Source organism: Stegostoma tigrinum, chromosome 26 (genome assembly GCF_030684315.1).
Source record: "Stegostoma tigrinum isolate sSteTig4 chromosome 26, sSteTig4.hap1, whole genome shotgun sequence".
Lineage (NCBI taxonomy): Eukaryota > Metazoa > Chordata > Chondrichthyes > Orectolobiformes > Stegostomatidae > Stegostoma > Stegostoma tigrinum.
This window is the reverse complement of record NC_081379.1, coordinates 11,501,708-11,525,713: the sequence shown is the minus strand read 5'-3', so window position 1 is coordinate 11,525,713 and position 24,006 is coordinate 11,501,708. Positions and strand designations below refer to the sequence as shown.

The window sequence follows — 24,006 nt, the reverse complement described above, 5'->3', positions numbered from 1 at the left end:
GGCTGTGCCCTGTGTCAGCCAGGGAAATTCAACCTCTCAGTGTTGATCCTCTCAAATTCCTACTCCTATACTCACCTAATGACCTCCTTGCTAGAAAACTAATCAGGCACAGACATGAGGTGCATTCGGGCTGGGCACAGCTGGAACTGTGTTGTACCCCCCAACCATTACAGACTCTAACAACTCAACTGACTGACATTCAGCAGTTTGACTCACTAACGAGACACACAGGCCAGGTACGGAAGGCTGCTGTTGCCCTTGGAAACGGCAGGCCCAGCGTGAATCAGAGAGGGAAAGCTCAGGACAGGACGCAACAGGGTAAATGTAAGTCAGAATCTATGGGGACAGGGTGGGCCATTTAGGACTGAGGTGAGGAGAAGTGTCTTCAGCCAGAGAGTAGATGAGCCTGTCTGCCAATACAAAGTGGTTGAGGCTAACACAGTGAATCTTTTCAAGGAGTCAGATATAGCTCATAAGGCTAGAGGGATCAAAGGGAGGAAGTGGGTCTGGGTACTGAGTTGGGTGATCACCCATAATCATAATACCAATACATAGAAGGACATGGGCTAAGTGGTAGAAAATGAAATTAGATTAGTTAGGTTTGTTTTTCACTGGCGTAAACTCGAGCAGCCAATGGACCTTTTTAGCTGTGTGGTAGGCGTCTGCAGAAAGGGCCAAATGCCCTACTCCTGCCCCTTTTTTCTATATTTCTAAATTTTTGACAAGAATCACATCAGAATTCTCCCACAGAAATGAAAACCCCTAGCTCTGACTCTATCTTCATACATGCTGGAGGATACCATCACATGGCCTCTTGCTGCCCCTACCATTGGTCAGTCAAGCCCGCTCAATTGTGGCAGTTGGAAAACAGCACGCACTGGGTCACCATTTTGAAAGACTCTGCATTCGCCATCTTTCACAACAGTATGGCCAAGCCAATTGAACAGAATATTTCCACTGTTTAAAGAACAAAAGGCCCACTGAGTTTCACTGAAAACCCCAGCCATCTCTCCCCAGGCTTGCTCACTGCAACGTCCTGGAGACTTCAGGCTTGTCCTTGAGTGTCGGCCTCCAAGATGGAAGAAGGGAACGAGACTCAATTGATGCGCTTTCCTGCCCATTTATTTCACAGTCAGCCCGGGGCCCCTCGTGGGATCTCAAACAAAACAAACAGGAGGTAAACGTGACCCAACTCACACAAAGGGCCGGCCGCTTGGTGGGCGAGTCCTGACGACAGTGGGCACTGTGGATGCGATGCCTCTGGACCAACTCATCCGCCGAAGGATCCGTCCAGAAATGATCGGCTGTCTTCATCTTCGTGTACTCCAGGGCACAGGGCCCAACTGGGAGAAAAAGAGGAGAGAGTGTGACGCAGTCACAACCCGGATTTAGAGTCAGGCAAGAGGCATCAAGCCACCCATTTAAACACCAGCATTTAATGGCGTCCTGTTGTTCTGATTCATGTTTAACCTGAAAACCCACATCTTGTAACCCCTAGGAAAGGGCTGAAGTCCAGCCCCGAATGGGACAGACACAAACGTGCAGGACCAAGGTACAAAATTCTGCCCAAGATACGGGGCGAAGAGCAGCCCATTCTGTTTCCCTCTTGTCGTTTCTGTTACATCAACTGGTAGCCATGATGCCGAGGTGCCAGTGTTGGACTGGGGTGGACAAAGTCAGAAGTCACATGACACCAGATTATAGTCCAATTGGTTTCACAGCCCAGCTGACGAAGGAACAGCACTCCAAAACCTTGCGCTTCCAAATAAACCTGTCGAACTATAACCCGGAGCTGTGTGACTTCTGACCTTGTCCAACCCATTCCAACTACAGCACTGCCACAGCATGTCTGAGGAACAGCAGCAATTCCCTCTTCCTGCTGAAGAAATGGTCAATGGTCTTTGCGCAGCCTCCATCTGGTAGCCATCTTTGCTTCAATGTAAACTTCTCCAGTGCTCACCTAACAGCGAGCCCAATATTGGCCCATCCACAGGGTCCATCAGAAGAGCCTCCTTTTCGTAGTATTTGCTGAGGAGAGAAAAGACACAGAAAACATTTTCAGTTGTCACAATGTCTGTGCAGATCCACCAACCCCTACCCCCAATCTTCAGACAGCACCCATGTCTTCGCTGAGACTGTCAACACTCGGTTACACCCATGTGACCCTTGTTTATCAGCCAACTGGGATTGACAATGCCAGTGGGTTAATTGGTTATGGGCTGTATCCTATCGTGGCACCTGAACTGGCACAATTCCATCAGTCCATAGTGGAGAAATGCCGGAGAAACAAAGAGTCCAGGTTAGGTTATGAGCCATTGCCCCTCGTGTCTGAGGTAAAACGCAGTCAGGCCACTATCTTCCTCAGTAAATGGGCATCATGCCACTGGAAGGAATTTTGCCAAGGATATCCCATATTTAACTTAGATCCTCCAAATTCTCTCCCTAAGATCACTGTGGGTCTACCCACAGCATTTGGACTGCAGCGGTTTAAGAAGGCAGATCACCAACACCTTCTCAAGGGGCAACTAGGGACGGATAATAAACGCTGGCCCAGCCATAAACACCCACATCTCATGACTGACTAATTTTTAAAAACAGAGCTGGTAGAGAGCCACCTAGACTTTTGTTTTCTGAGAATAAGTGACAGACTTTTAGGAAAAAAAAAATCATGGCCAGTCATTTCATCATAGCTTACAAATCAGAGAAATGTTGAGTGGCATTGTCAACCCTATTAAATGCATGGTACATTGCAAGCTTAACTTGTACAAATCTGAGTAGCATTGAGCTGAATAGTTGGAGTCAGAAGGAAAAATGAGGTGGTGCGGAAAGGGTGAGGAAGAGTGGGTGGAACCTCAGTAAAGAGGCTTATGTGTGCTCAGTAAGCAGAGAGGGGATGCAGTGTAAAGGGTGTGGAGAATTGTTGAGGTTAACAGCGTGAACACTATTCAGTGTGCTCTGTGTCACATCCACTACATTGCATGTAATTGTATCATTCTGTTTAAGGAGCAAATCTGCTGCAAGATGAGTGCAGTTGAGAGGTACAGATTCCACAGTTGCGCAGCACTCAGTATAGCCAGAAGTTGTCTCACCTCAATCAGAATCATCTGGCGACTATAGTTGCGGATATTCCCAAACACATACACTGTCCATTCAGAGTTCTGTTTTTTGCTAAAGAATTTGCCCACTGGGGAACACATTACAGTAAAGAGCCACACCAGAATTGGCCGGACACTGATTTGTGATTGCCCCACAATGTGAGTTTCTTAGCGTACCATGGAGCTATGTGTTTGTGTTCGATCCTTAGGTGATGCTTGCTCAAGCTGAGAACCTGCCTGTGGAGACTTTTGACATGGGGAGGCCGTTGCACTGCAGCTCCTATATAGCTCTAGCTGAGCAAGACATACTCCTGTTCTTCTTGCAATAACATGCAACATCAACCTGTTTGGCCTAGTTACGATACACCTTCCACAGCCATCAAATGTTGAGGTGGGAATTGAACTAGGTCCTCCCTGACCCAGACACAGGGGACGCTACCCTGTCCCCCCTTAGAGTTCGAGGAGGAACTACAGAAATAAGCAAAGGCATTGAGAACGTCCAACTGCACCTTGAGGAACTCCAAGATAAGAATCAACCCAGATGCCCCTGGTGTATCCTCTTAGGGATAGTTCAAGGAAATCACTAGCTATCAGCACCGAAAGAAAAAGGAGCAAGTCTCCCATCTACCTCCAATAATCACATCGGGGTTATGACCTACACCTGATCTGAGATTATTGCTTCCAGTAAAGGATCGTACAATGCAATAGGCTACCATCCACAGAACACTGATGGCCACATTCTGCAGCTACACCAACAGAAGCCAATGTTGTACATCTCAGGGAGCCAGCTGAATCCATCAGCACAGCAGAGGACATTTGTAACGTCTGCATGGTGTGTATATGTAGTGAGTACCAGTCACTTTGTCATGTGGCACACACCTCTGTCATTCAGGCTAGGAGCAGATGCTCTCTGAAGGTTTAAGGCTCAGGATTGATGTATGGGAACTACCTCGGGACCAGAGGCAGTTATAAATACATTAAAGGCACAACAGTAACTAGGGAGAGAATTGGCTCCCTTAAAGATCAATGTGGCCGTCCATGTGTGGAACCACAGGAGATGAGTAAGATACTAAGGAATAGTTTGCATCAATATTTACTCTGGAAAAGGGCATGAAAGCTCGGAAACTTGGAGAATAAATAGTGATGTCTTGAAATATTACAGACAAGGTGGTGCTGGAGATCTTAAAATGTACAGAGGTAGATAAATCCCTGGGACTCGATCAGGTGTTTTCCAGAATTTTGTGGGAAGCTGGAGACGAGGTTACTGGGCTCCTTGCTGAGATATTTGCATCATTGATAGCTACAGGTGAGACATTGGAAGACTGGAGGTTGGCTAATGCGGTGCCTTTATTCAAAGGAAGGCTGGAAGGAAAGGCTAGGGAAATATAGACCGGTGAACCGGACGTCAATGGTGGGAAAGTTGTTGGAGGGGGTTCCAAGGGATAGAGTTTACTTGCATTTGGAGAGGCAAGGACAACTTAAGGATAGTCAGTATGGCCTTGTGCATGGGAAATGGTGTCTCACTGACTTGCTTGATTTCTTTGAAGATGTGACAAAGAAGACTGATGAAGGCAGAGCAGTTGATGTTAACTACATGGACTTCAGCAAAGCAGTCAACAAGGTTCTGCATGGCAGACTGGTTAGTAAGGTTAGATCACCCGTGATCAATGTGGAGCTAGCCAACTGGATACAAAATTGGTTTGAAAGCAGGAGACAGAGGAGGGTGGTGGAAGGTAGCTTTTCAGACTGGAGGCCTGTGACCAGTAGTATTGCCACAAGGATCAGTGCTGGGTCCACTGCTTTCTGACATATACAAATGATTTAGATGTGAATATAGGAGGCATGGTTAGTAAGTTTGCAGATGACACCAAAATTACTGATGTGGGTGGACAGTAAAGAAGATTATCTCAGAGTACAATGGGACCTTATTCAGATAGACCGAGGGTTAGCAGGTGGGGGTTAATTTAGATAAATGGGAGGTGCTGCATTCTGGGAAGGCAAACCAGAGCAAGACTTATTACTTAGGAGAAAGGTCCTGGGGTCCAGGTGTAGAATTCCTTAAAAGTGGAGTTGCAGATAGGTAGGGTGGTGAGGAAGGTATTCGGCACATTTGCTTTCATTGGTCAGAATACAGGATTTGGGATGTGGACTTGTAGCTGTACAGGACATCGATGAATAGTGCCATACAATCCTGGTCGTCCTTCTATAGGAAGGATGTTTTTAAACTCGAGAAGGTGCAGAAAAGATTTACAATGATGTTGCTGGGTTTGAGTTATAGCAAGAGGCTGAGTACGGTGAGGCATTTTTCCCCCCGGAGCATCAGAGACTGAGGGGTGACCTTATATAGGTTGGTAAAGTCATAAGGGGCATGGATAGGCTGAATGGCCAAGGTCTTTTTCCTAGAGTGGGGAGTCCACAACTAGGGGACATAGGTTTAAGGTGAGAGAGGAAAGATTTTAAAAGGGTCTGAGGGGTATCTTTTTCATCAAGAGGGTGGTGCGTGTATGGAAATAAGCTGCCAGAAACAGTGATGGAGAATTTAAAAGGTATCTGGATGGGTATATGAATAGGAAGAATTTAGAGCGGTATGGATCAAATGCTGGCGAATGGAACTAGGTCAGGTTGGGATGCCTGGTTGGCGCAGGTGAGTTAGACCAAAGGGTCTGCTTCTGTACTGTACAACTCTGTATAACTGGGAGAAGAAAGGAGTAAGAGAGATCTCCATAGCCCCTCTCATAACCCAGCAAATAACTCAAAATGTGGGAATAGTCAAGTAAAACCATTCTTTACATAAAGGGTCACCACTTTGTCACCATTTGGAACAGCACTGCCCAGCATTCAGTTCAGTTCCCCGCAGAAAGAAGGGCGTCTATTATTTCAAAGGCACAGTTGTAACAGCTCAGTACCAACCTACTGTTCTCCACTAGGTGCTGCACAATTTTGTCCAGAACGTTCTCGAAGAGGGCAGTGCGGATCCATAGATGTTTGACAGCCCGAGCGGACAGGTGAGGCACCTTCTGAGGTTTGCGAACAAGCTCTTGGGGCGCTGCCCCTTGGCTCCTCCTGTGGAGACAAGCAGCACATTATCAGGAGGGAGTCTCTGGTAGTGAACAGCCCAATGGGGCGACTTCAAGCCCGCTTCTTTCTGTCGCACCTTTCTCACACCAGGGGACTTTGCAGAGTAAAACGTGTGACAACTAAATTACAAGGACGATCTCAGGTGACCAAAGTGATAAGTTTTGAAGAGCATCTTGTAAGAGAGACAGTGAGGTGGAGAAATACAGGGAGGGAATTGCAGAGATTAGGGATTACAGCATCGACTGCTACAGTCTGAACTGGACTCATCTGCATTGCACATTTCTACACTCTTTCCGAAAGCCTTGTTCTATAATTCCTATCTTTTAAGTCAACTTCCCTTCTCGACCGGATTTTCTGAATTCTGTGCTGTGCACAAACAGCAGCTTTCAGTAACTGGAGACAAAAGTCACCAAACTATTCAGGACTGCAGTCTGAGGCGGTCATGTTGGTCCCCCTTACACACTCTACACAGGAATCCCGAGGGAATTCGGCGTGTTATAGAAGCAGAGGTTGACAGTGTGTTGTTCACCTCCAGCACTCAATGTTAGGCTGGGCTTTAAACATCTCCTCAGCAGCGGATTGGGCTGGCGGAGTGACATGGTTCGGCCACCACCTACCCTCTCACACTGACCTGTCTGTCATTTTACTTGGGGATGGGGAGTGGGCTGAGCGCGCGCACAGAGAACGCCCGAGGCAGCCTGCCTGACCTTAGACCTATTGAAGCTCGTAATTAAGGACCACTTTGAGGTCTCATCACTGGGCAATATCTTACCCCGTGTCAAGGGTCAGCACTCACCGTGCTTTGGCTACATGGGCTGACTCCTTTATGGGTTCCCTAGGCTCGTCAGAGGCGTGGCCTCACATCATCATACCCCTCCAGACCTGCACTGTCCCCTCCACCCCTCCCCATACAACACCAGTCTCCAGGGTTGAGAGGGAGCTCAGGGCCTCGTTCGGAGTCTGGGGCTCTCGTCACGCTGTGCCACTGTTCTCGCCCCGAGCTAGGAGGCCCAGACTCAAGTCCCACTTGCCTGTCATAACATCCCTGGACAGATCAGTTAAAAATGCCTCCTCCTGAAACAGGGCAGAAGCCTTGTCACAATGGTCCCCGCGTAAATGCTTTCACAGATTGTTGGTAAGGACGCATCAGCAGCAACGATGGGGAGCGAGAGCTCGAGAACACCCCTTAAAATCCAGTCCATTGCAAGTATAGCACAGGAATAAAACCAGACTTTAGGCTCCCTCTGATCATCCTGAGTCACACGTCAACTCACTCTTTGTGCACCTTCTTATTCTTTCCCCTCCTCCCACCTCACTTAGCTCCCTTTAAATGTGTCAATGCTGGTAACTGTATGTGGTGACAAGTTTCACATTCTCATGATTCTCTCAGTGTATGATTGATCACGGAGTCATGCAGTACAGAAGAGGCCCTCTGGCCCATCAGGTCTGTGCTGACTAAAATAGACTAAATCTACACTAGTTCCAGCTTGCAGCACAAGGCCTGTAGCCTTGAACGTTATAACAATTTCTAAATCTCCTGTGTCTTTTTAAACCCCGAGTTTAGTCTTAAGCTAGAAGGACAAGTGCTTAAATTTTCACACTTCTGAGAACGTTTTTGAAGATACAATTTTGCCGGGGAGGATCTGTACCAGATAACATAACGCTTCGTTGTACCTCAAAATGTTTGAAAGTGGCTTAGCGAAACTCTGATCATTTTGCAAAAGGTTGAAAGAGTTCTGCAGAACAGGAGGAGGTCCTTATTCTCTCGAGATATGAATTGGTTTCCCCCGAAATCCCTATTGGATTTATTCAGGTCCACCTTTAATAATTCTGCTCTTGACCTCATGGACTTTACTTCCTGCCCTTTAAGAATCCTGAACCTCTCTTTCCTAGTGGCTTTAAAAGCTTGTGTTCCAATTGGACCTGCCACAGGACAACACAAGTTCCCTTCGGGTACCTGGGAGCAGATCCTTTAAGTTGCTGCCTCTGTTGTGCATGTAACATGTAAAGCTATTAAAAAAGCTTCCAACAGACTCAAGACACTATTTCAGGGGCTCTTGGCCTCAGCTTGCCCAAGCTTCCCTGATGTGCCCTCACTGCAGAGTGTGTTACCTGCTCTCAATCAGCTGTTCCAGCTCTTGCACCTTCCTGCACAGCTCCTCGGCCAAAGAAAAGGTCTTTGCCACTTTCATGAACAAGGCGGCTATTTTGTTACTCCGGAGGAAGCCGGCCGCCCTTCGCTTGAGTCCGTGCAATACACAGGCTTCCACAGCAGCTGGGTGAGAGAAAGAGGACAGAGAGAGCGAGAGACAGCGAGACAGGGCGAGAGAGAGAGAGGGCGAGTGACAGCGCCAGAGCACGAGAGAGACAGAGGGCAAGTGAGAGCGCATGAGAGAGAGGGCGCGCACGAGAGAGCAAGAGTACAAGCGAGGGCGAGAGAGAGGGCGAGTGAGAGAGAGAGAGAGGGCGAGCGAGAGAGCGCATGAGAGAGAGAGGGCGAGCGAGAGAGCGCATGAGAGAGAGAAGGCGAGCGAGAGAGCGCACGAGCGAGAGAAGGCGAGCGAGAGAGCGCACGAGCGAGAGAAGGCGAACGAGAGCGCGCACGAGCGAGAGAAGGCGAACAAGAGCGCGCACGAGCGAGAGAAGGCGAACGAGAGCGCGCACGAGCGAGAGAAGGCGTGCGAGAGCGCGCACGAGCGAGAGAAGGCGAGCGAGAGCGCGCACGAGCGAGAGAAGGCGAGCGAGAGAGCGCACGAGCGAGAGAAGGCGAGCGAGAGAGCGCACGAGCGAGAGAGCGCACGAGCGAGAGAAGGCGAGCGAGAGAAGGCGAGCGAGAGAGCACACGAGCGAGAGAAGGCGAGCGAGAGCGCGCACGAGCGAGAGAGCGCAAGTGACAGCAAGAGAGAAAGCAAGAGTACGAGCGAGAGAGACAGACAGAAGGTGGTAGGGGAAGAAAGAGAGAAAGAGTACGGCAGGTGAGGTGGCAAGTAAGTAAATGGGGCAACATCGACAGCAGCATCAACATCACAAACATTTCAGCGCCTCCACCTTCTATTAAAAAGTCAGCCCTGTGCCACAACATCAACTAAGGCGCTGCCAACTCTCGTTGTGTCAATTCCCGGAGGCTTCACCTTTCACCTCACCCAGGCAAACCAGCTTTGTCTCCTTCTGTGAACAACAAAAGGGGCTGAAGGTGTAAAAGATAAATGCGGTTTTGTTTTTATTTGTGGGTTTTCTCCCTTGGGTTTACAACAGCTGCAGTATCCAGTAGAATCCTTAATACCTGGATGCTCCATGTGAACCCTGCAAGATTGATCACCCTCTTCCCCCCCATTTCTGGAGGTTTTATTCCATCAGCGCTGTAGATTTCAGAGCCACAGTTCATCTTCAAAATTAATGTTGGATGTTGGCAGTGCTGATGAGGCAAATGCCGAAATGTGCATTTTTGCACAGGGGCAGTTACAAGTCAACGCCACACGTTCAGGAATGGAGTCATGCACAGGCCAGACTGGTTCAGAGCAGTGGGCTTCTTTCCCAAAGGTCACTGAAATTTCAATGTGTGGTTGCATTTCACAATTTCTGAGATCCCATCACTGCAGTGGAAACCGCACTCAATATTCACAACCTTTCCACTTCTCTCAGGGCCTGATCTCTTTTTAAACTTGTCTTACCTGGTCAATCTTTTGGAAACCAATTGGCCCATAGTGCACTTGCTATCATATTTCAAGAGTCCGAAACAGGATTCAGGAAGAGCAAGAAGAGTTCATGTTTGAATGATTCCTTATGTTGGATTTTTCTTAAAGTATCAATGCTTAAATCACAATGTCTCATGATGACTTTATTTTGACTTGTTCATGGGATGTGGGCATCACTGGCGAGGCTTGCATTTATTGCCCAACCCTTTTAATCTAGGGGGCAGTCAAAAGTCAAATTGTAGGTCTGAAGTCACATATAGGCAAGACCAGGTAAGGATGGAAGATTTCCTTCCCTCAAAGGCATTAGTGACTCAGATGCACTTTCACGATCAATCTATGGTGATGCTTTTCAGAGGTGGAGATGATCAGAAGAATGGAAACAGGCCATTCACCCCTACAGCCCATATGTCACTGCTCATGCTCTGCATGGTCCGTAACCACTCCCCACCCTCCAAACCAAGCCTCCTATCTGACCTCCTATAAGGTGGTATCAGTGAAATACTAGTCTTAGGTGTAAGTCCCTCCCCAGAGACTCGAGCACAGCTGACACTGCCGTGCAGTACTGATGTGAGGGGGTGCAGCAGGGTCAGAGGTACTGCCCTGAAGATGGGATGATATACCTCAGCTCTGTCTGTTCGTTCGAGTGGACCCAAAAGAGTCTATGGCACTATTTTGAGCAAGAGCAAGGAAGTTCTCCTTATGTAATTTTCAGTTGACATCACAGCTGATTATCTGATCATTTCCACATTGCTGTTTGTGCACAAAATGTCTGTTTGATTGCCTACAAAATCAACAGTCACTACCTTGCAGAACAGTGAACTGTGAAGCACTCGGTGACATTTAATGGTTGTGAACAGAGGATATATATCTTATAAGAATGTCTTAACAAATCCTGCCATTCCTTTCTTCCTCAATTATTTAATCAAACTTCCTCTTGCATTAAATATTTGCTTTGACCACTTCCTGTGGTCACAGATTTCTACTTCCCAACACTCTCTGGGTGAAGACAATCCTCTTGCCTACACTTATGTCACTTAGTTCTGGTCTTGTATGCAATTACAAACACAGCCTCTACGCCTAACCTCAAACCCCTTTCATTATCTTGAGGACTTCCTTCCAGGCATCCCTCAGTCTTCTGAAAAACAGCCCCAAATTACCCCAATCTTTCTTGATGGGTGCCACTGCACCCTTTTTCCTACAATGGAGAATGGAGCTGTACTCAATACGGTAAACATGAATCAGGACTTCTCCCAGCCTCATTCCACATACATCATTGTAGCATCACACTTACTACACAACCCGAGAGACTAATTCTCTGGAAGCCCAAAACAGTTGACATGGCAACACTGTGGGAAGAAAAGACACTGCTGCTGAAGCAATATCTGAAGGCCAGAAGCAACATGTAAAGAACCTCCTTATTAAAGTTTCAATGATTTATGAAGAAATAAAACTAAGAAATAAGAGATCATTTTTTCCTACCCTTTCCCCAAGGCTATGCCCACCATTCAGTTAGATCAAATCTAATCTGGTCTTGGCTTCAGCGTCACTTTCCCACCTATTGCCCTAAGCCCTGATTCCATGATAGTTCATAAATCTCTCTACCTCGGCTTTGAACAGAACCCCTACAGCTGTCCAGGTCGAAAATTCCAAAGATTCTCAACGCTCTGAGACAGGATACTCTGCAACTCCATCTTAAATGGGCAACCTTTGCTCGGGAACCATCCTCTGAGGAGAGAGACAGCTGTTCAGCATCTACCCTATCATGCCCCCTCAGAATCTAACACTATCCTGTGACATAACCATATGATTCAGAGCACAGACACCTTTAATGTGTTTACACATGGCAGAATGTGCTGTTTAGACTGTTTCAGTTTTCCCTCCTGATCTTTGACTAGGTGCTTACAGCAATTTTTGGGCAAGCAATATACTCCAGAACCCAGGCTGGTACTCTAGAACCCAGAGCCCAGGCTGGTACTCCAGAACCCAGACTACCCTGAAGACATGGACTCAACCTTAGCATGGCAGATTTGAGTTCGACAGAAATATGGAATTACAAGCTGGCTATATGTAGCCATTGTTATAAACGTCTGTCTGGTTCATTAATGGCCTTTAGGGAAGAAGGCCTGCTAAGAAGGGAGTGGCAGTGAGCTGCCTTCTTGAACCATTACAGCTTGGTCTAGGAACATCTACAATGTTGTTAGGGAGGGAGTTTCAAGAATTTGACTCATCAACACCAATGAAACGGTGATTGCATTTCCAAGGCAGGATGGTGAGCAGCTTGGAGGGGAACTTGAAGATAATGGTGTTCCCATGTGTCTGCCTTCCTCGTCCTTCTAGATGGTGGAGGCCAAAACTCCAGGTCACAATCCCCCTGCTGTTTGTGCGAGCTTGCTGTGTGCAGACTGGCATCTCCCACATTACAGGAATGGCCACACATCAAAACTGGTTGGGAACCATTTCGGGGTGTCTTGAGGATGCGAAAGGCACTGTATAAATGTAAGTCTTCTGAGATGCAGACAAGGGCATTTCAAGAGTGACAAATACCAGTGGAGGCACAGGGTACACTGTGCAGGACGCCATGTTTGAAAACGCTGGGTAAGAGAGGAAACTCCCCAGCTCCCACTGGTCTTTTAGGAAATCAAGTTTTGGTTTCTTTTCAGAGACAACTTTAACCTTGGCCAACAGAGTAGATGGGATAACAAGGTGTGGGGCTGGAGGAACACAGCAGGTCAAGCAGCATCAGAGGCGCAGGAAAGCTGACATTTCGGGCCTAGACACAATACTGGATCAGTTGCCAGAGAAACAACTCCTTTGGCTTCCCCCAAGGTGAATAGGTAGAAGATGGGTTGATGGGAGGGGGTCAGCTGAACCTACATAGCCCATTTACACATGATCATGAGTAGGCCATTCCAACCCTCAAGCCTGTTCCAATGAGATCATGCTGATCTGTGGCCTAACTGCATGCTTTTGGCCCATATCTCCGAATGCTTTTCCTGAACCAAAACTGATTTGATCCAGCATTCACTGCCGTTTGTGAAGAGAGTTCCAAACCTCCACCAATCTGTGTGGGCAATTCTCTCCAGGATGGTCTGGCACTAATTCTCTGGTCATGCCCCCTAGTTCTTGAATCCCCAACCAGTGGAAACAGTTTACCTAACTGGTTTTTAATTGCTAGCTTGAATACATCGTTGAGTTAAAATTGCACCCCTTGTTTAGTATGTAGCAGACAAAAGCAGAATCAGTGTAGTCTGAGCACATAAGTATAGAAACTCTTTCTTGGCTGGGAGCATAAGATTTACAGTCTGCACTGTTAACTGGGCTATAGCCTAGTCAATATTTTGCCTACCAGCTGTTTGGGATTGATCGCTACAGGATCAAATGCAGCCTTGAAATAAGATCTGGTGAGACTGAAAATAATATAACAAATTTAAAAGTGCTCCTGGAAAGAACAGGCAAGGAGGAGCAATCTGAACTGGAGGGGGAATATGTTGAATTATCAATTTGTGAGCAGGAAGCAGAATGAGATGAGCAATCTACATGTCTCCATCTAAACCTCCTTCTGTGCTATCTCCATAGCAACAGTCAGCCTGAGCCTGCTCCCAATAAATAATGCTTGCAGACTGAGCACTGGGAGATAAGTACACAGCTCCCCATCTCTGTCACGTCCAATATTCTCACTTCATCAATCTTCAATGTAGTCATTTCCACCTTAACTCCTTCATAGACCAAGGAGAGGCTGTGCACAGTCGTAATGACACTGGATTAGGAATCCAGAACCCCAGCTTCAATGTTCTGGAGACACCTGTTCAAAACTTTAACTCAATAAAAATCTGGAATTAAAGCTGGCCTAAAGACAACTGCATAACCATTCTCTCTGATGAAGAGTCTAGGCCCGAAACGTCAGCTTTTGTGCTCCTGAGATGCTGCTGGGCCTGTGTTCATCCAGCCTCACATTTTATTATCTTGAATAACCACTGATGGTTGTTGCAAAAACCCATCTGGTTCACTGAATTCCTTAAGGGAAGGAAATCCATCGCCCTTACTTGTCTGGCCTACATGGGATTCCCATTCCACAGGAACCTTTTTGGCCCTGAACTGCCCTCTGGACAACTATGGTTGGACATCAAATACTGACTGGACCAGTGACACCCACATCTCACAAATGAATGAAATGAAGAGCTGCTTCTCTGTTGGGCCAGGAAGTTGGGCGACCCTTTAGAATGTTGAGAGGGGTAAAAGTCTTAGCCTCAGTATGAATTTCCACACAATGGGCAGAAAAGATTTGGGGTTGACAAGTGAAACATAGGGGAGGCAACTGCAGTGCCTCCTCCCACCCCTCACACACATCTGCCTGACTCCATTATTTTATAGTGGCAGACATTAGACAGGCTTGACTGCCCACTCTCCCTCCTGATGCAACTCTTCCCTGCCCCTCCTGATCACATTCTCTCCATCTCCCAGAGACAGTAAGAACTGCTGATGCTGGAGTCAGACGTAACAGAGTGTGGAGCTGGAAGAATACAGCTGGCCAGGCTTCAGAAAATTTGAAGAAGGGTCCCAACCTGAAATGTCAGCTTTCCTGCTCCTCTGATGCTGCCTGGTCGGCTCCACACTGTGATCTCTCCATCTCCATATTGGCTGCAAACACTCTCGCTTCTCTCTGGTGCTGTTAATTTACTAATAGCTGATTCCACAGTTTCTGCCTCCCTCTATCACCCGCTTGTTGATCACTCAATCATCCAGGGGGAACTGTCTTCCATTCACTTTGTCAAATCAACAGAGCACGAACAACTTCGACAACTACATTCATCCCAAATCAGACAGATCCCGTGATCCCAGATCCAAACCTAGGCTGGACTGGGAAAGAACTCCAGCCCTTTCTGCTTATTGGAATGTGACCAACTGGAAACTGCAAACTCAATGCCAAAAACAAAGATGGGTCTATAACACAAAACTGAATCAGGTAAAGGCCAGGAGAAAGGCTTGGGGCAGAGCGGCTCAATGCTCTTCTGAGGGTTAGTTCTACCGGTCATTGGACAAAAAGAAGGCAAGTCACCTCAGGCTGAGATTGACCAAATCCAACCTGCAGGAGTATGATCCCAATATTACTGATTCAAGCACACGTTTAGGATGACTGCTGTGTCCAACTGTCTAATTAACACTCTCCATCCCAGGAACTCTAAAAGGCGGAACTTCCTGGCCCACCGAGTCACCCCTTCCCGCTAAAATCCAATCAAACCTAAACTAGATGTCATCCCACCAAGAGAACTGAATCTAACCATGTCGCCAACTCCTGTTAGCTTTAGCCCCGACGCTGAGCTTCTGGAGGGTATGATAAAAGTAAGATTTGCATTGGCATAGCACCTTTCATGACCTCAGACATAGCCCAAAACATGTTGCAAGCCATGAGGAACTGCTGTAGTGCAGCTGTGTTGTTATGCTGGGAACATGGAAACAATTAGCACACAGTAAGGTCCAGGCAGCTACACTTCAAATATGACCTACAATCTGTTGCCATGATGCCAAGTGAGGGATTAACACTGGGCAGGGCAAACATGTGAAACTCCCCCTGCTTTTCTTTCAAATAGTACCATGGGATATCCAATATCTACCCAAGCAGTCAGACGAAGTATCAGGTTTATGCCGAATTCCAAAGATAACACTACAGCACTCCCTCAAGACCATCATCTCTAGAGCAGGACTTGAACCCACAACCTTCTAGCTCTGAGGCAGGAGTGCTACTTATCATGCCACTGAGAAAGCAAGTGCGTCAGGTGTACTAAACAAGCCATGCAATGATGTTCTGAAACTCTGCGCAATGCTTACACACACCCTCCAGCATGTAAGCTCCAAACCCAACAAGCTAAGACAGCTGCCTAATTACAGGTCTTGCAATAACTGAGAAGCTGCAGCAATTTTGCTCATGAGGAGGTTCCGTTAGACGGTGAAGTTCTCAGTTTGAAATCCAGGGGCCGAAAATGTTTGCCTGTGGACTGATTCACACACAAATAATGGATTTTAAAACAAAACACCACGCAGAATGCTGCAAAGATCAATTTTCCATCAGATCAACCTCAGCAAGGTCACTGACCACAGCGATCACTTCTAAATTTGTAGTCAATGGGATTGGAACAGAAAGGGACAGCTACACACTGATCAAATCTCACACAACTAGGTCTTCACTTCCTTGTACTCATTAACCTCCTTTGCCTCATTTGGGGATGGCAATGGTGTAGCGGGCAGGTACTGGCCAGTAACCTAGAATGCCAGGTAATGTTCTGAGAACAAAAACAAAAAAGGTTTCTCTCACCCATTTCTGAAGAAGGGTCGTGACCCGAAACATCAGCTTTCCTGCTCCTCTGCTGCCTGGCCTGCTGTGTTCCTCCAGCTCCACGCTGCGTTATCTCTTTCTCCTGCTATTTCTGTTCTTGTTTCAGATTTTCAGCATTTGTAATTCTCTGTTTTATTTTAATGCTCTGGGAACCTGGATTCAAATCCCACTATGGCAGATTGCAAAATGTGAATTTCAATGAAAACCTGGAATAAGTGGCTGGCCCATGAAACTATTGTCAATTTATTTTTAAATAAAAACCATCTGGTTCACCAATATTCTTTAGGGAAGGAAATCTGCCATTGTTACCTGGCCTGAGTCATATGTGACTCAAAATCCACAAAAACATGGTTGACTTTTAACTGCTTCTTGGGCAATAAATGCTAGCCTAGCCTGCGAGATCTACATCCAGTGAACAAATAAATAAATAGTTAGCACATGTTTGTCCCAGAGAACTCAATGAAAGGATGGCTGCCCAGCAAACACAGACAGGAGCCTCGACTTAATGAAGAATAAATTCTGTGTGAACACTGGCCAAATGTTTATATTCCAGCCTCTACCTCACCGAGGGAGACTTAAAAATTCAAATGTAAAATTCAAAACCACTGGGCTCCAACTTATGATGCGCTCCCATGTGGCCTTCACAGCATTCTCATTAGATTGCAGCCTGCATTTTCTCCCTGGTATTCATTAATCTTCACCTCTACTTGTTGAATGATGATAGTGTAATAACAGTTATCAATATCTCTTCCAATTTCCCCACACCCAGCATCATGACGGAAATGTTTCACTGTAACATCAGCAGCACAGTTTTCACTGAGCAACCAGAGGTTCTCAATCTAATTTACTGACATTGTCTTAAGGATTGATTAATATGCTAAACAAAGACATCTGAACTGCAGTCTCATCACTGACAAGTTCACAGTCTGTCACTCATCTCTGAATGTGCAGCCCTATAGAAAGGAACAGTGCACCAGCCCAGAGACACAACCACACATACTGCAACACCCCACTGCTCCCCCAACACACACACACACACACACACACACACACACACTTACCCGTTTAAATGCACTTTCACACACACATGTACTATCTATATTCACAGATACCTAGACAGGGCCTGAGACAGTAGGTGCATTGAGGTTCCAATTCCTGGGTCTGAGGCTCTCATTGAGGTCTCGAGAGATCTGTCCCTGGCCCTTACACAAGCGTTCCTACATACAGCTCAAACACACTCATCCCTCACTCCGAAGGGCCTGTTCTACATTGTATTGTTCTATGTGTACAGTTCTGGTCATCGCATTATAAGAAGGATGTGGAAGCTTTGGAAAGGGTGCAGAGGAGATTTACTGGGATGTTGCCTGGTATGGAGGGAAGGTCTTACGAGGAAAGGCTGAGGGACTTGAGGCTGTTTTCATTAGAGAGAAGATGGTTGAGAAGTGACTTAATTGAAACATACAAAATAATCAGAGTGTTGGATAGGGTGGATAGGGAGAGCCTTTTTCCTAGGATGGTGACGGCGAGCATGAGGGGGCATAGCTTTAAATTGAGGGGTGAAAGATGTAGGACAGATGTCAGAGGTAGTTTCTTTATTCAGAGAGTGGTAAGGGTATGGAACGCTTTGCCTGCAACGGTTGTAGATTCGCCAACTTTAGGTACATTTAAGTCGTCATTGGATAACCATATGGACGTACATGGAATAGTGTAGGTTAGATGGGCTTCAGATCGGTATGACAGGTCGGCACGACATCGAGGGCCGAAGGGCCTGTACTGTGCTGTAATGTTCTATGTTCTATGTATGTTACACACACACACACACACGCACACAGTCCAATACACAGCATTGTACGGCATCTCCCACATCCCTCACAACACCCTCGCATGATGCACCTCACTGTCTGCCCTCCCACACTGCACAAATACCACACCTTTCGCTCTCTCCATAGGCGCAAACACTTTCAGGCGCACCGTCTCATGTAAATGACTAAAACTGGCCTTACAAAACCATCCATCATTTCTAATTCCTTTAAAAATGAATGATAAACAATGCTGATACAAATGTGTGCAGTAGCTTTCTTTCCAGAGATCTCCAATAGCCTCGAGCCAAAATTGTGCCAAAAGATGAAAGCAACTGCAAAATAGCCACTCTAAAGGTTGACCTAAAATCAGGTTTCAGCCATAAGGTTCACAGTGCAGGCGATAAGACTAGGCTGTCATTCAGATAGTAGCCGGCTGGTCTGTGCGCTTAAGAATCCTAGACAGAAGGAGGAAGCCGATGTTCTCATTTGTCAATCCGTTTTTATTAAAAGAACGGGAGTAAGAACGGAAGCAATAGCTTCTGTTTTCTCTAAATAAAATCAACTCATTGAGAGGTAGATCAAGGGAAAATGTGACTTAAATGCAAGCCTCCTGGCTCAGAGGTAGAGACATTATCACTGCACCACAAGAGCTCCAGATCAAAATAATTTCTAACCAACCTATTCAGGGGTGGCAGTACACATCTCTGGGGCAGGTAGGACTTGAACTCAGCTTAGAGGGGGTAGGGACACCAGCATATCATCACGAGAGCACCAGCTTCAGTTTGAACTCCTGTGCCCTTTTTGAATATACAGGCAACCCTTCCAGCTGTTACTAGTCATTGATAGTTTCTCAGTATTCATCAGCTTCCCTCACAATGGTCATCACAGTGGCACCAATCCTGGGCAGCACTTGGACGGGTCAAGCCTCAAACTGGAATGATCTACTGTTGCCCACGGGGTGGGCAGAGGATGGTCATTTGGAGTGTCACTGTGGGCAGGTCCCTCCAGGAAAGAAATCTGGTGGAGAAAACGTGAGGAAAATAAAGTCTTCAATATCTCAAAACACCCTGGAGCTAGAGGCTAACCTTTAGATACACTACCATTATTAAACTGTGGCACCATAACAGCCCAATTTCAAATTCTTTTATAAAGCTTTAATTGTTGTATACAACTTTCCATTGGCATTAATTACACTTTTCTGTTGATGTGAATGTAGAACACTTTTACAGCAATAAGCCCCAATGGCAACACTCGAGTTTTGGCATTATGGAGATAAATCCTGATCCGCTCCATGGAGCCTTGGAGGGTTTGATCATTAGCCGCCACGGCCAGAGCTCAAAGTCATCGCTCACTTGGGATTCACTTTTAGACCTCCCCAGATAATGACTGCTGCATGAGGACAAAGGCACAGGAAGGGTGGGTCAAGAGTAGAAACTGTGAACTCCTCTTAATGTTCGACTGGCAAAAGGTAATATGCCCCTGATACTGCCTGGGTAGAACGACAATGAGTTACCCACCACAGGGTAAGCGCATGCAGACAATAAGAGAATAAAACACCGGAGCAGAGGTAGGCCATTCAGTCCATCCAGAGTGCCCACCATTCCTTGAGGCCAGGGCTGATCTAATACTCCTCAATTCCATTCTCCTGCCTCTTCTGCCCCGCAAGAACCCTCAACCCCCTTCCTAATTAAAAATCTGTCCCCGGACTTTGAATATATTTAACAAGCAACAGCCCTTTGCAGTAAAGTTTTCCAGAGACTCGCAACCCTCTGAAGAAAGGGATTCCTCCTCATCTCTATGCCAACCGGGCAGTCCCTTACTTGGGGAATGTGTGGCCCCAGTCCTAGACTTTCCCATCTGGGGAAACAACCTCTCTACACCGACATGCTCAACCCCTTAAGAATCTTACATGCTTCAATGAGGTCTCCTCTCATGCTTCTAAATTCCAACAAGTACAAGCCCACCCTACTCAACCTTTCCTCATGAGACCATCCCTGCATTTCCACAGACTACTACTAGAAGCTGTGGGGAAATCATGGTGGGGGGGGGGGGGGCGCGCAGATGAGTTCAGATGACAGGGGACATCAGAGTCAACCCCCTGGCAAAAATAATAGACAATAATTAATGGGGGAGAGGAACTTAGCAGAGTTGTTTCAATGCACTGCTGTTCGACAACACAATCTGAACTCGGTGAAAAATAAATTTCCTCTTGCAAGTGCTTAAGCCAGTGTGTACTTGCTGCATCCTGTTATAATAAATTAACTTTGAAGTGATCTCCAAGGACCTTGCGATTGCAAACTGTCTTCTGTTAATTCTTCATGATAGGAAACTGCCTCATGGAGCAGGCAGCAGAATAACAAAGCTGGCCAAGTAATGGTTTCTCTATCCCTTGTGCCCCTATCGCTGCCGAGTGCCTCTTTAATCAGGCAAATCAAATGACAGTATGTCAGCATTGACTACTCCAAGAGGGATAGATGTCAAAAAGCCAGAGATCATGCTCTCACAGACGACAAAGTAATAATGACAAGCATGTGATCAGAGATAATGGGAACTGCAGATGTTGGAGAATCTGAGATAACGAAGTGTGGAGCTGGATGAACGCAGCAGGCCAAGCAGCATCTTAGGAGCACAAAAGCTGACGTTTTGGACCTAGACCCTTCATCAGAGAGGGGGATGGGGAGAGGGTTCTGGAATAAAAGGGGATAGAGGGGGAGGCGGACCGAAGATGGATAGAGGAAAAGATAGGTGGAGAGGAGAGTATAGGTGGGGAGGTAGGGAAGGGATAGGTCAGTCCAGGGAGGATGGACAGGTCAAGGGGGCAGGATGAGGTTGATAAACCTTGACTGAGACCTTTCTTCCAAAGTAACACTACTGGATTTGTTTTTTTTTAAAAAATACACCCATTTGGGAGTGGCAGTATAATGTCAAATGTACAGTTAAAATGGCCTATTGAGGAAGTATTAATTCAACTGAATAGATTTTGGAATACATGCCCAGAATGAAGCCATTGTCAGGAGAATTTTGTACCCAAAATAGAAGACATGCAAGCTCAATGAGTCAGCGTCATAGAGGTATACAGCGTGGAAACAGGCCCTTTGGTCCAACGTGTCCATACCAACCTGACACCCGAAATTAAATTTGTCCCATATCCCTCTAAACCCTTCCTATTCTTACACCCATCCAGATCCCTTTCAATTGTTGTAATTGTACTAGCCTCCACCATTTCCTTTGGCAGCTCATTCCAAACACGCACCACCCTCCAGGTTGGAAAGTTGCCCCTTATGTCTCTCTTATATCTTTGGCCTCTCACTTAAACCTGTGCCCTCTAGTTTTAGACTTCCCCACCCTGAGGAAAAGTCCTTGCCTATTTACCCTGTCCATGGTCGTCATGATTTTATAAACAGCTATAAGGTCAGCCCCTCGGCCTCTGACATTCCAGGGAAAATAGCCCCAGCCTATTCAGTCTCTTTCTATAGTTCACACCCTCCAACCCTGGCAACTTTCTTGTAAATCTTTTCTGAATCCTTTCTAGTTTCACAACATCATTTTTACAGGAGGGAGACCAGAACTGCAAGCGCTACTCAAAAAGTGGCTTAACCAAAGTCCTGTAGAGCCACACCATGACCTCTCAACCTCTACACTCAAAGCACTGACCAATAAAGGTAAGCATACTAAACACTTCTTTCACTATCCTGTCGACCTGTGATTCCACTTTCAAGGAACTATGAACCTGCACTCCAAGGTCTCTTTGTTCAGCAACACCCCCCAGGACCTTGCCATTAAGTGTATAAGTCCTGCCCTGATTTGCCTTTCCAAAATGCAGCACCTCACGTTTATCTAAGTTAAACTCCATCTGCCAACCCTCGGCTCATTGGCCCATCTGATCAAGATCCTGTTGTATGCTTCATTGTCCACTACACCTCCAATTTTAGTGTCATTTGCAAATTTACTAACCATACCTCCTACATTCACATCCAAATCATTTACATAAATGACAAATAATAGTGGACCCAGCAGCGATCCTTGTGTCACACCGCTGGTCACAGACCTCCAGTCTGAAAAGCTACCCTCTACCACCACCACCCTGTCTTCTAGCTTTCAGCCAGTTCTGTATCCAAACTGGCTAGTTCTCCCTGTATTCCAAAATGATCTAACCTTGCTAACCAGTCTACCATACAGAACCATGTCGAACACCTTTCTGAAGTCCATACAGACCACATCTGCGCTCTGCCCTCATCAATCCCCTTTGTTACTTCTTCAAAAACCTCAAACAAATTAGTCAGACATGATTTCCCACGCATAAAACCATTTTGAGTATCCCTAATCAGTCCTTGCCTTTCCAAATACATGTAAATATTGTCCCTCAGGATTCCCTCCAATAGCTCACCTGCCACCAATGTCAGGCTCGGTGGTCTACAGGTCCCTGGCTTTTCCTTGCCACCTTTCTTAAATAATGGAACCACACCGACCAAGCACCAATCTTCCGGCACCCAAGCTTCAATCCTTAGAAAGTCCACATTATTTGCTGGTGAACAGACTGTGTAGAAGAGCCTTGCTTTTCAAGGAAGATTTTAACTCAATGTTTAATCAAACCTATGTTACTACGGACATCACAACTGAAGACAGGGGTCATCACTGTGCTTCTGAGTCAGAAACAGCTCTGTCGAGCACAAGGACAGTTGGATGAGGTGCCGAGAGCAGCTGTATTGTTTCCTACAGGTGGAGCATTTCTGTACAAATCACTGGACAAAACAGTTTAGATCCTGGCACCCTTTAAAACCAGCATTGCTGTTAAGGCGAGATCAGAAATGGAATAAAGTACATGGGCACCTAGAGTCAGTGAATGAGAAGGTCACATCATTAACCGCTCCAGAGACTTCTGTCTCCACAGTCACATTCATATTCCAACAAATGAGCCTAGAGCAGCCCAATAAACGGACTGATGAACAGAGCTTAATCAAACTAAAATGCATCCAGCATTGTGGCATTTATTACTTTTAGAGGATGCAGCTTGCTCCTGAAGCATTCCACAACTGGTTAAAGCACCTGCGATTAACTGATGGATTGCCAGGGCCCACTATGTCTTGCGTTTGTGGAAATGAGAAACCAGAGAATCGCAGAACAATTCTAGTGTCTAAGAAAGCCATTCGGCCTGTCACCCCTGTGCCTGAGTGGTTGTGAAAAGCGGCTTTCTTTCAAATCATTCCTCTTGCATTAATGCTGCTGAACTACAAGAACTGAGTGGGAATTAAAACAAACAGAAAATACACATTTCTATGTCAGTGTCGGCTCCAAAAATCAAATACCTTAATATTGACTCCCTCGTAAAAATTGTGGTTTACTCAGCTTCACTGGGTAACTAAGGTCAAGAATAATTTTTTTTAACATGGATAATTTCCTTTTAACTTCATGTTTGACTATGACCAGGAGCAGAAATAGAAAAACATAGATGAAAGGAGGAGTAGGCTGTTCGACACCTGGAATCTGCTCCACCATCCACTCTGATCATGGCTGATCATTGAGCTCAATAGCCTAATCCTACCCTCCTTCCATATTCTTCCACCCTTTTAGCCACAACACCTGCATCTACCTCCTTTTTGAAAACACCACGTTTTGACCTCAGTCACTTTCTGTGGCAGAAAATTCCACAGGCTCATCATTCCCTGGGCGAAGAAATTTCCCATCATCACAGTCCTAAAAGGTTTATCCTTTATCCTTAAATTATGATCCCTGGTTCTGGACTCACCCAGCATCAGGAACATCCTTTGTGCATCTAATCTGTCTAGTCCAGTGTTAGAACTTTATAGGCTTCTATGAAATTCTCCCCTCATTCTTCTAAACTCTAGTGAATACAATTCTGAGAGATGCATTCTCTCCCCATATCGGAGTGCTGCCATCACAAGAATCCATCTGGTAAACCTTTGCTGCACTCCCTTGAGAGCAAGAACATCCTTCGTCAGATAGGGAGAGCAAAGCTGCACACAATATTGCAAATGTGACCTCAT

The 24,006-nt window shown here is 46.2% G+C and overlaps 1 protein-coding gene across 1 annotated transcript in view; it reads right to left on the bottom strand.

The window, feature by feature from the left end:
• Positions 1-24,006, bottom strand: part of sgsm1a (small G protein signaling modulator 1a) — a 112,973-nt gene that overhangs the window by 51,759 nt on the left and 37,208 nt on the right. Inside the window, exons 4-7 of the mRNA XM_048556176.2 lie at positions 8,286-8,448; positions 6,006-6,158; positions 1,961-2,028; positions 1,198-1,343 (exon numbers count right to left, since the gene is read on the bottom strand). Coding sequence (XP_048412133.2) covers positions 1,198-1,343; positions 1,961-2,028; positions 6,006-6,158; positions 8,286-8,448 — 530 coding nt within the window. The remainder of the gene's footprint in view (positions 1-1,197; positions 1,344-1,960; positions 2,029-6,005; positions 6,159-8,285; positions 8,449-24,006) is intronic.